Here is a 13,005-nt window from a genome sequence, read left to right as displayed (position 1 = left end):
CACAGAGCCCACTCTGGGCACACACACAGAGCCCACTCTGGGCACACACACAGAGCCCACTCTGGGCACACACAGAGCCCACTCTGGGCACACACACAGAGCCCACTCTGGGCACACACAGAGCCCACTCTGGGCACACACAGAGCCCACTCTGGGCACACACACAGAGCCACTCTGGGCACACACACAGAGCCACTCTGGGCACACACACACAGAGCCACTCTGGGCACACACAGAGCCACTCTGGGCACACACAGAGCCCACTCTGGGCACACACAGAGCCCACTCTGGGGGCACACACAGAGCCCACTCTGGGGGCACACACAGAGCCCACTCTGGGCACACACAGAGCCACTCTGGGCACACACACAGAGCCACTCTGGGCACACACAGAGCCACTCTGGGCACACACACAGAGCCACTCTGGGCACACACACAGAGCCCACTCTGGGCACACACACAGAGCCCACTCTGGGCACACACACAGAGCCCACTCTGGGCACACACAGAGCCCACTCTGGGCACACACACAGAGCCACTCTGGGCACACACAGAGCCCACTCTGGGCACACACACAGAGCCACTCTGGGCACACACAGAGCCACTCTGGGCACACACAGAGCCCACTCTGGGCACACACACAGAGCCACTCTGGGCACACACAGAGCCACTCTGGGCACACACACAGAGCCACTCTGGGCACACACAGAGCCCACTCTGGGCACACACACAGAGCCACTCTGGGCACACACAGAGCCCACTCTGGGCACACACAGAGCCACTCTGGGCACACACAGAGCCACTCTGGGCACACACACACAGAGCCACTCTGGGCACACACACAGAGCCCACTCTGGGCACACACACAGAGCCACTCTGGGCACACACACAGAGCCACTCTGGGGGCACACACAGAGCCACTCTGGGCACACACACAGAGCCACTCTGGGCACACACAGAGCCCACTCTGGGCACACACAGAGCGCACTCTGGGCACACACAGAGCCACTCTGGGCACACACACAGAGCCCACTCTGGGCACACACAGAGCCCACTCTGGGCACACACACAGAGCCACTCTGGGCACACACAGAGCCCACTCTGGGCACACACAGAGCCCACTCTGGGCACACACAGAGCTACTCTGGGCACACACACAGAGCCCACTCTGGGGGCACACACAGAGCCCACTCTGGGCACACACACAGAGCCACTCTGGGCACACACACAGAGCCCACTCTGGGCACACACAGAGCCCACTCTGGGCACACACAGAGCCACTCTGGGCACACACAGAGCCCACTCTGGGCACACACACAGAGCCACTCTGGGCACACACACAGAGCCCACTCTGGGCACACACACAGAGCCCACTCTGGGCACACACACAGAGCCACTCTGGGCACACACACAGAGCCACTCTGGGCACACACAGAGCCACTCTGGGCACACACACAGAGCCACTCTGGGCACACACACAGAGCCACTCTGGGCACACACAGAGCCACTCTGGGCACACACAGAGCCACTCTGGGGGCACACACAGAGCCCACTCTGGGCACACACAGAGCCACTCTGGGCACACACAGAGCCACTCTGGGCACACACACAGAGCCACTCTGGGGGCACACACAGAGCCCACTCTGGGCACACACACAGAGCCACTCTGGGCACACACAGAGCCACTCTGGGGGCACACACAGAGCCACTCTGGGCACACACACAGAGCCACTCTGGGCACACACAGAGCCACTCTGGGGGCACACACACAGAGCCACTCTGGGCACACACACAGAGCCACTCTGGGCACACACACAGAGCCCACTCTGGGCACACACAGAGCCACTCTGGGCACACACAGAGCCACTCTGGGGGCACACACAGAGCCACTCTGGGGGCACACACAGAGCCCACTCTGGGCACACACACAGAGCCACTCTGGGCACACACAGAGCCACTCTGGGCACACACAGAGCCACTCTGGGCACACACAGAGAGCCACTCTGGGCACACACACAGAGCCCACTCTGGGCACACACACAGAGCCCACTCTGGGCACACACACAGAGCCCACTCTGGGCACACACAGAGCCACTCTGGGCACACACACAGAGCCCACTCTGGGCACACACAGAGCCACTCTGGGCACACACAGAGCCACTCTGGGCACACACACAGAGCCCACTCTGGGCACACACAGAGCCACTCTGGGCACACACAGAGCCACTCTGGGGGCACACACAGAGCCACTCTGGGGGCACACACAGAGCCACTCTGGGCACACACAGAGCCCACTCTGGGCACACACACAGAGCCACTCTGGGCACACACACAGAGCCCACTCTGGGCACACACAGAGCCCACTCTGGGCACACACAGAGCGCACTCTGGGCACACACACAGAGCCCACTCTGGGCACACACACAGAGCCACTCTGGGCACACACAGAGCCCACTCTGGGCACACACAGAGCCACTCTGGGCACACACACAGAGCCACTCTGGGCACACACAGAGCCACTCTGGGCACACACAGAGCCCACTCTGGGCACACACAGAGCCACTCTGGGCACACACAGAGCCACTCTGGGCACACACACAGAGCCACTCTGGGGGCACACACAGAGCCCACTCTGGGCACACACAGAGCCCACTCTGGGCACACACACAGAGCCACTCTGGGCACACACAGAGCCCACTCTGGGCACACACAGAGCCCACTCTGGGCACACACAGAGCTACTCTGGGCACACACACAGAGCCCACTCTGGGGCACACACAGAGCCCACTCTGGGCACACACACAGAGCCACTCTGGGCACACACACAGAGCCACTCTGGGCACACACAGAGCCCACTCTGGGCACACACAGAGCCCACTCTGGGCACACACAGAGCCACTCTGGGCACACACAGAGCCCACTCTGGGCACACACACAGAGCCACTCTGGGCACACACACAGAGCCCACTCTGGGCACACACACAGAGCCCACTCTGGGCACACACAGAGCCACTCTGGGCACACACACAGAGCCACTCTGGGCACACACACAGAGCCACTCTGGGCACACACAGAGCCACTCTGGGCACACACAGAGCCACTCTGGGCACACACACAGAGCCACTCTGGGGGCACACACAGAGCCCACTCTGGGCACACACAGAGCCACTCTGGGCACACACAGAGCCACTCTGGGCACACACACAGAGCCACTCTGGGGGCACACACAGAGCCCACTCTGGGCACACACACAGAGCCACTCTGGGCACACACACAGAGCCACTCTGGGCACACACACAGAGCCACTCTGGGGGCACACACACAGAGCCACTCTGGGCACACACACAGAGCCACTCTGGGCACACACAGAGCCCACTCTGGGCACACACAGACCCCACTCTGGGCACACACAGAGCCCACTCTGGGCACACACACAGACCCCACTCTGGGCACACACACAGACCCCACTCTGGGCACACACACAGAGCCACTCTGGGCACACACACAGAGCCCACTCTGGGCACACACACAGAGCCCACTCTGGGCACACACACAGAGCCACTCTGGGCACACACAGAGCCACTCTGGGCACACACACAGAGCCACTCTGGGCACACACACAGAGCCACTCTGGGCACACACAGAGCCACTCTGGGCACACACACAGAGCCACTCTGGGGGCACACACACAGAGCCACTCTGGGCACACACAGAGCCCACTCTGGGCACACACACAGAGCCACTCTGGGCACACACACAGAGCCACTCTGGGCACACACAGAGCCCACTCTGGGCACACACAGAGCCACTCTGGGCACACACACAGAGCCCACTCTGGGCACACACACAGAGCCACTCTGGGCACACACACAGAGCCACTCTGGGCACACACACAGAGCCCACTCTGGGCACACACAGAGCCACTCTGGGGGCACACACACAGAGCCACTCTGGGCACACACACAGAGCCCACTCGGGGCACACACAGAGCTGCCTTCCACCCAAACAGGGCCCAGGAGGAGGCTCAGGAACCTCAGGGCTAACAAACAGATTTGCTCCTCACTGGCATTTTTGAAGTTAGCAGCACAGAGTTCCTCCCTCCATCCCTGACAAAGTCTTGGACTGGGGCCTGAACCTCAGGGCAGCAAAGGAAAACAACAACCACGATGAGGAAAGCAAAAAGCAGCAAATAAAGGAATCACACATAAATCAAACCAAGAGCAAAACACGGCCCAGCACATGAATTCCCACTGCCAGTGCTCAGCCCTGCACAGCCACCCTGTGCCTCTGCATGGGATGGACAGGGGCAAACCCAAACATCATTTACGGCTCCTTTGGTTTGTTTGTTTGAATGTGGCCACGCCACAACATGGGGAGATGGGTTTTCTCTACCTGAACCCCCTAAGGGCCACATTTCCAACAGAAACCCTATCCCAGAAACCAAATATCCACGGGAAACAGAGGGAAAAGAGGATGAGGAGCAGCCAGCCTCCAGCCCTGACTCCCCTTCAGAGGCTGCACCAGAGAATGGAACACACAGCAAGGGTCACACTCTGTCTGTAAGGGAAACAATCCAGTGGTTAGGTTTGTCCCTCCACTGTTATCCTGGACCTGTGATGCTGGAGTTCACAGATCTGAGGCATTTTGGTTCCTCAAAAAGGAATTCAGAGCTGCTCTCCCCTCCAGCCCTGGCTGTGGGCTAAAAGCAGAGATGGAGAGGATGCAGGGGTGGGTTTGGAGCAGAGGGAGCCCTGCAGGGAATGGGGCTCACCAGAACACACTGGAACCCGTCCAGGGCTCCACACAACACGAACTGTGCCTGCCCAGAACTGACAGGGAGAGCCCTGCTCACACTGGCAGCTCACTCTGCAAGGTTTGGCAGCCTGTGCCTCCCCAAAACCAAAGGGACCTGTGCCATTCTCCCATCCAGAAACCTCAGTGAGGGCACAAGGCCCAGGGGCAGCCCCTGGTTCCCCACGGCTGTGCCTGCACCTCGGCCCTGGGGAGGGCACTCAGCCCTGCCTGCATGCCAGGGGAGGGAGGGAGGGATGGACAGAGGGATGGACGGACGGGTGGATGGTTGGATGGATGGATGGATGGACGCATGGAGGGATGGATGGATGGATGGACGCAAGGATGGACGGACGGACGCACGGACGGATGGATGCCTGGCTGCCGGCCTGGATGCCGGGGGCAGGCCGGGGGCGGAGGCGCCGGCGGGGCCGCTCCCCCCGAGGCTCGGGGCAGGAAACCGGCGGTCGGTGCGGAGCGGCCCCGGCGCCGGCCCCGTCTGCAGCTGCAGCGCGAGCGGCGCGGGCGGCGGGGGGCGGGCGCCGGGCCCCGGGGCCGCCGGGTCACGGGCGGGGAACGCGGCGCCAGCGGCGGCCGGGGGGGAGCGGGGGGACCGGGGGGCCCGGGGCGCTGCCAGCCCGGCGCTGCGGTCGCTGCAATTTCCCCTCCAGACCGAGCGCGGCCGGAGCGGGCAGGGGCTCGGAGCCGCCGGCGCTGCCCCGGGGCTGACAGGGACTGGGAGGGGACACGCACAGGGGACACGCTCGGGGATGCCAGGGCGCACACGGGGGACACGCACACGGGGGACACGCACACGGGGGACACGCACACGGGGGACACTGTCACCGCTCCCGCAGGGCTCAGCCCGGAGCACAGCGCTGCCTTTGCTGCCCGATGGGCTGATGGATCACGCAGAGGTGCCGACCCTGCCACGGCACTGCCCCGGTTTTGCCGGCCCATCCCCGCTGCCCAAGGACCGACTGCAGAGCGTGGCAGCAGCAGCAGACAGCACCAGCTCCCCATCTGCACAGCCCCACCGATCACACCAGGACCGGGCACTGCAAGTCTCTGTCACTGCACTATGAAATATAAAGCATTTCTACTTCTGAGGAGAATCAGCCCCTGGATCTCAGCGGTGCTCGAATGGGCAATCACTAAATGGGGAAATAAAAACCATGCCAAATTCCTAATCCTCCTCCTTGTGTGGCTGCTCTGGATGGGCAGTGGATGCAGCTACCACAAAGAATTCAGGTTCGAAACGTGGAACTGTCCTTTGGTGAGGGACAGGAGCGAAGCACAGCACAGAAAGTGCAGGGAGCACTGAGAAACAGCTCTGACAGAGCTCCTCACTGGGCTCTGGCCTTGCTGTGCAAATTCTGACATCCTAAACCCCTTTTCCAGCTAGGGAAGCAGTGGGAGGCAAATCCAGAAAGATTTATTTCTCCTTGCCCAAAGCTGCACCAACCTCATTTTCCCCTCTATCTACACTTTCCAAACCCAGTTCTCAAATACTGTACCACACACTGGCTTCATGCAGAGCTGTCTGTGCCGGAAATTCACCTGAAAACCCTGAAAATGCTGCTGCTAGGAAAGTGCATCGTGAATTTTGGGTACTGCTAGCCCAGAAAACACCCAGCAGCCAGCATCACCTGGCCAGGCACTGCTCACATCCCCACACAGCATCACCTGGCCTGGCACTGCTCACATCACACAGCATCACCTGGCCAGGCACTGCTCACATCCCCACACAGCATCACCTGGCCAGGCACTGCTCACATCCCCACACAGCATCACCTGGCCTGGCACTGCTCACATCCCACAGCATCACCTGGCCAGGCACTGCTCACATCCCCACACAGCATCACCTGGCCTGGCACTGCTCACATCCCACAGCATCACCTGGCCAGGCACTGCTCACATCCCACAGCATCACCTGGCCTGGCACTGCTCACATCCCCTCACCACAGCACACCCCTGGCACCGGCAGATTCTGGCTCTGAGCCACACAAGTGACCAGACAGACAGACAGACAGAACTCCCAGCTGGAGGGAGCTGCTCACACCCCATCCCACCTTGTGCCCCCCACTGCCGGGGCTGGGGAGAGCCAGGTCCCAGCACAGTGGGGTCAAACACCAGGCAGGGCTGTGGGTGGCTGTGCCACACCACACAGGCAGGGCACATCTCCCCGTTCATTTCTGAGCTCTGGGTTACTGCTCTGAACCCTTTCCCGCGGTGTTTGTAACACAGAGGCACCAGGCAGGACTGGAACTCCCAGCTCTGTCCTTTCCAATCACAGACGCTGCATCTGAGCACAGACTGCCCACTCCAGCCCAAGCAAGCAACAAAACCAAAAATGGATGATTTCCAGTGGATAAAATCACGTAAATTTCCACCTGTATTTGTTTCCACAGTGCTACTGGCAATGTTTTAAGTTGTTGCTCTTTCAGACCAAGAGCTGCTTCTGCCCTCCCAGTTATTGTACTTTATGGTTATTTTTACACACCATGAACTGTTTTAAGGCCTTACTTTACTACAATTCCAGTCACCTTTTATTTATACCATCAACATCTTTCCTATGAAAATGCTGATGAGAGACTTTGAAATTCTCAGGATAAAAGCAAGAATACACAAGGAACCCCAAATCTGGGAAGGAAAGATCTACAAAAGCCATAAGTGAGCTATGCCATGAACGACGCTCAAGCTGTCAGCATTTGAGTTGTTCCTCATGCAGCTCACCTCACCACGGTTTGTACAAGGCCTCCTCTCACTCTAACACGTGGGCTACAATTACATTTCCCTTTTGCTTTATTTAGCCACTTTCACACCTGTGCACAATGCACAGAAACCAAGGGGTGGGAACACCAAAGCGGCTCCTCAATGATTTGCCTCTGCACACACACAGAGCTCCCCCTGAAAACCAAAAAATGCCACCGAGTGCTGCTTCCTTCAGCTCAAACACTGCTCTTCTTGCCGTCTGCTCTGCTTCCAAGCTCCTCTCTAACACTGCAGGAACCCTCCCAGGGCAGGCAGGGCTCTGGCAGCCTCCACGACCCTCACGGTTCCACCAGCATAGAAGAGCAAAGGGAATTTTTCTTTTTTTTTTTTTTTTTTTTTTTTTAAGGGAAGGAGGCAGAGGAGAGGGAAGATGTCTTAACCAAAGCACATAGTTTAACAATAATCTTACCACTGGAGACGAAATTCGACACCCAGGGCAATCACAGATTGGAGGATGTACCTGTAAGATTCCTTTGGACATAAGAGTCTTCAAACTTTTCCCTAGATGCAGAAGGGGAGAAAAAAACAGAAGAAAAAAAAAGAAATCAGCACGTTTATAAAAGGAAAGTATTTAGGGAAGGGGGGACGGGGGAGGCACGAGTTTGCTCCCATATAAACAGCCCTCCCCTTGCCTGCCCAGCAGCACCATCCCCGACTGCAATGCAACCGAGTTTGTGCCCCGAGGGTCCCGGGGAAAGGGAGCCCAGCACAGCCCGGCACGGCCCCGGCAGGAACCGGGGAGAGGAGCCCGGCACGGCCGGGTACAACCCCCGCGGGTCCCGGGGAAGGGGAGCCCGGCACAGCCCGGCACGGCCCGGTACAATCCCCGCATGTCCCAGGGAGAGGAGCCCGGCACGGCCGGGTACAATCCCCGCGGGTCCCGGGAAGGGGAGCCCGGCACAGCCCCCGAGGGTCTCAGGAAGGGGAGCCCCGCACAGCCCCCGAGGGTCTCAGGAAGGGGAGCCCCGCACAGCCCCCGAGGGTCTCAGGAAGGGGAGCCCCGCACAGCCCCCGAGGGTCTCAGGAAGGTGAGCCCCGCACAGCCCCCGAGGGTCCCGGGTAGGGGAGCCCCGCACAGCCCCCTTAGCCCCGCCGGGCTCGGTGCCGGCGCTGCCGCAGCCCCGGGGAAGCGGAGGCGCTCCCGCAGCTTCCGCAGCCCCCGCAGCGGGCACGGCCCCGGGCACCTCCCGCCGCTCCTCCTGACTCACCCCAGAGCGGCTGAGGCTTCCCGAAGGCAGCGGGCGCGCAGCCATCAGAGCGCCGGGCGGCGGCAATTAGCGCGGCCCCCGCTCCCCGGCGATCGATACCGCGCCGAGGTGTCAGTCACCTCCTAATCGCTCCTCAGCCCCCCGGGCCGCCGCCTCCAGCCCTGCGCTCATCAGGAGCCGCCCGGGCCGTGCCCGCCCGCCCCCGCCGCTCCCCCCGGGCCCGCTCTCCACCTGCCGCCCGCAGCAGCAGCGGCGGCAGCGGAGCCGCGACTGCGGCGCCGGCTCGGGCGGGGAGGGGAGGGAGGCAGGGCAGGCGCCCGTCAGCAGCCGCCGGCGCCGCGGAGGGCCCGCACCACCCAGCTGCGAGGGGAACACCCCCGAGCCCCGCCCGCCGCCCCGCCGGTGCCGGCCCGGGCCGCGCTGCCGCTCCCCGCGGCGCCGCCGCCGCCGCCGACACCGACACCGCCGGCGGCGCGCAGGGGCGGCGGGAGGGAGGGAGGGAGGGCAGGGGGCCACCGACAGACCGACAGCCCCGGGGCACCGAGCCCCCCGAGCCCCTGGCACCGACCGCACCGAGCCCCCCGAGCCCCTGGCACCGACCGCACCGAGCGCCCCGAACCCCGGGGCACCGAGCTCCCCAAGCACCGACCGCCCCGAGCCCCCGGCACCGAGCACCCCGAGCACCGAGCCCCCCGAACCCCGGGCACAGACCACCCCAAGCACCGAGCACCCCGAGACCCCGGGCACCCCAAGCCCCGGGGCGCGCACCCCGCCACCCGCCCGCTGTTCAAATCTCTCTCCCCCCCGCGCCACATCAAACTTCTCCCCGGCGGAGAGGAGCCCCCCAGATCCCCCCCGCCTTCCCCAAAAGCCAACCCCACCCCAAAGGGAAGCGTTCCCAAATGGCTCGGAAAAGTTCGGCGGTACCGCGGCGCGGCGATCCGCAGAGAGGGGCCGGGGCAGCGGGGAGGGGGCTCGGTTCTGCCCGAGCACGGGGCGAGAGGGAGGATGCGAGGAGGAGCGAGGCGGCGCGGGGACCCCGGCGCTGCCTTTACCTTTGTGCCTGATGCTGCGCTTCCAGTCCTTGGCCGTCTCCCTGCCGCTGACGAACTGGAACTCGTTGGGGGTGAGCCACTCTCCCCGGTACCGGATGGAGGGTCCTTTGCTCCCTTGGCACAACTTATTGATGTAGAGCAGCGCCTTGTTCTCCCCGCACTCCACCTCGATGCAAGGCTCCCCGTTGTCAAAGAAGGGCTGGAAATCCGGGATGGAGGAGAACCTCTCCAGCATCAGGTCCTCGGGGAGGTGCTGGGGGTGGTGCGGGTGGGGCTCCTGGAAGCCCAGGTACGCGCGGTGGGCGAAGATGTGCTCGTACGCCGGCGGGTGCGGGGTGACCACCGGCATGGCAGCGGCGGCCAGGGGCGCCAGGTACTCGGGCAGGGTTTCCATGGGCTGGTTGAAAGCCGCCAGGGCCATCTCCTCCCTGTCAAGTCGCTCCTTCTTGATGGCAGGCATGGTGCCGCCGCGCTCCCCGTGCGCCCCGGCGTCTCCGAAGCACAGCGGCTGCAACGCCTCCGGCTCAACTTGCCCCGGCTCCGGCTGGAGTTTGGCCGAAATGCGCCAGCAGCAGCAGCAGCAGCAGCACGGGCACCTTTGGCGCTCGGGTGCCGGAGGTGGCTGGTATCCCCCGGAGCAGCCCGCTAACAAATCTCCTGGGCTGGTCCCCCAGCAGAGCTGTCCGGGATCCCTCTCCCACGGAGAGCCTAATGGACCGTAGACCCGGGAGCTGCCGTGTGCCTCGCAGATCTGCCCCTCCGGACTAATACCTGACATCTCGGAGAGGTCTCTGCTGCCGTAGACATTATTTTGGTGTAAGGAGGAAAAAAAAAAAAAAAAAAAAGCTTATTGATTCCCCTAGATCAACCCACCTTCTCGCCAGGCTGGAGGGCTCCCCGCCGCCCAGCCAGCCAGCCAGCCAGCCCCCTTTCACCCTGCCCCCCCGCTTCCTTTAAACTGACACCTGGTTTATTTATTTATATGCAATAATTAAAATTAAACGCTGCGCCCCCGCCGCCGCCGCGCGCCCCCTCCCCGCCCCGCCGGCGCCCGGCGGGAGGACGGAGCCGCGGCCGGGGCCGGCGCTGCCCGCGGGGCTCCAGACGCCCGGGCGGCGGCGAACTTTCCCCGGGGCCGCCGCCTCCCTCCACCTGCGCCGCGGCCTCGCCCCGCTCCCGGCGGAGCCGCTCCGCTCCCCGCGTTTGAATCCCCGCTCCCGCAGGAAGCGTGCCCGAGCGCGGGGCTGCGCTCCTCGCCCCTCTGTGTGCACACGTATATAAATATATAGATCTATAAATACAAGCGCTCCGCACACGCACGGCCGCACGGACATCTACAGAGCCGTCCCCGCCAGCGCTGCGCTCCCCGCAGCTCCCGGGCCGGGCCGGGCCCCCGAGCCGGGACAGACACGCATTGATCGGGGCTCAGAAGTCACCGCACAGTTCGGAGACTCCGACCAAACAAGATTTCCCTCCGCCGCCGCCGCCGCTTCTCTAACTTGGCCCATTTAAACAGCGGAGGCGCTGGGAAGCGCCGCGCCGGCGGCGGCGAGGGGGTGAGCGACGGACGGCGGGGCCAGCGCCGGATCAGCCTGCCCGGGGCCACCGGGGGGACACAGACCCGCGGGGACACGGCCGGGACTCGCTGTGCCACCCCCCGGAACCCCCGGGCACGGGGCTGGCAGTGCCCGGCCGATGGGAGCTGGATCCGGGAGGGATGGAGGGATGGATGTGGATAGATCCATGGATGGATGGAGGGATGGATGTGGATAGATCCATGGATGGATGGATGGATGGATGGATGGATGGATGGATGGATGGATGGATGTGGATAGATCCATGGATGGATGGATGGATGGATGGATGGATGGATGGAGGGATGGATGGATGTGGATAGATCCATGGATGCATGGATGGATGGATCGCGGGATAGAGAGATCAAGGGATGGATGGATCCATGAATCCATGGATGGAGGGACAGATCCATGGAGGGATGGATCCATGGATGGACAGAAGGACACACGAGGTGAATTTTTTTCTGTCACAAGCTGTGGCAGGCACAGCACAATGTCCATGTGGAACTGCCCCAAGAGGACGAGGTGGCCCAAAATGAAGCTGTGTGGTTGTCACAGGGATGTGTCACCTCAGCAGGATGGAGTTCCCTGCCTCTGGATGCCAAAGTGGGATCCAATGGGCAGGAGGAATCCTACCCAGGATGGCAACAACAATAAATTATCCCCCTACCCACGGGACAATAAATGTGCCCACGAGTCCCTGGCAGTGGCAGAGCAGCGGGAGCTGTGTGTGAGCGCTGCCTCAGAGCTCGCAGCAGCACACAGAGCTCCCAGTGTGTCCCAGGCCGTGTCCCCTGACTTACCTTCCTGCAGGGCGGGCTGGGGACAGACTGGCCTTGCCCTGCAGCCGGTGAGGAGCGGCTTTGCTGTGTGCCAGCAGCCCCTGGCACAGCTGGCAGGGCCATTGCTGAGCTCCCTGCACCGTCCTTGTTTTGTGCCATTTTATCCCCCAGGAGCTCCAGCTCTGGGATCCATCTTTGGCTCTGATGAAGGAGGCACATCCACAGACCCATCAAACCCTCTCATTGAGGCTTTCAGGCTTAGGCTCTTATTCTTAATGCTCCTGATTGCCTGAGATGACAGGGGGAAAATCACTTTCTATTATCACCTAATGATCCAAGGAGAATGCTTGGGAGAGGCTGTGGGAGACACAGACATTGCTGTGGCAGCCAGAGCATCCTGGATGGAGGGCAGAGGGGCTGTGTGGTGAGAGGGGCTCACTCTTGGCTTCCAGAAACCTTCATTCTATCACATCCAACTGCACTGGGCTCTTGAGAGCCTTGGGTTCTTCCTCAGCCTTCCCTTGACTCCATCTCCTTTGGAGCTTCCTGGGCCTGACTTCCTTGCACTCTTTAAGGGAGTGGGGATTTTTTCTCGAAGCTTCTTTCCTTTACAGCCATCAGGGCTGTTACCCTTCCACCTCAGGGCAGGGACAGCTTGGCCACAGGCTCTCCAAGGGAAGGCCCCGTGTTTGCTCCAGGAGGGGTGACAGGAGAGCAGGACAGGCTCCATCCTGCAGGAGCCTCTCCCACACGGGGAAGATGCTCCGGCAGATCTCAGGGAAGTTTGGGGGTGCAAGAGGCACAGGCTGGGACTGATGCC

At 62.2% G+C, this 13,005-nt stretch overlaps 1 protein-coding gene across 2 annotated transcripts in view; it reads right to left on the bottom strand.

The window, feature by feature from the left end:
- The window catches only part of SAMD11 (sterile alpha motif domain containing 11), a 74,843-nt gene extending 64,539 nt beyond the window's left edge, over positions 1 to 10,304 (bottom strand). Inside the window, exons 1-2 of one of the 2 annotated variants that reach the window (XM_054292115.1) lie at positions 9,830 to 10,304; positions 7,976 to 8,067 (exon numbers count right to left, since the gene is read on the bottom strand). In XM_054292115.1, coding sequence (XP_054148090.1) covers positions 7,976 to 8,067; positions 9,830 to 10,289 — 552 coding nt within the window. In that variant the 5' untranslated portion in view covers positions 10,290 to 10,304. Of the gene's footprint in view, positions 1 to 7,975; positions 8,068 to 8,774; positions 8,851 to 9,829 lie in introns of those variants that run through there. The other variant, XM_054292116.1, reaches the window with a different exon arrangement.
- Positions 10,305 to 13,005: the final 2,701 nt, after the last annotated feature.

The sequence above is a fragment of the Melozone crissalis genome, unplaced genomic scaffold (genome assembly GCF_028551555.1).
Source record: "Melozone crissalis strain CALT ecotype California unplaced genomic scaffold, PUWL_Pcris_2 ptg000107l_1, whole genome shotgun sequence".
NCBI classification, from domain to species: Eukaryota; Metazoa; Chordata; class Aves; order Passeriformes; family Passerellidae; genus Melozone; species Melozone crissalis.
This window is presented reverse-complemented; position numbering and strand designations above follow the sequence as displayed.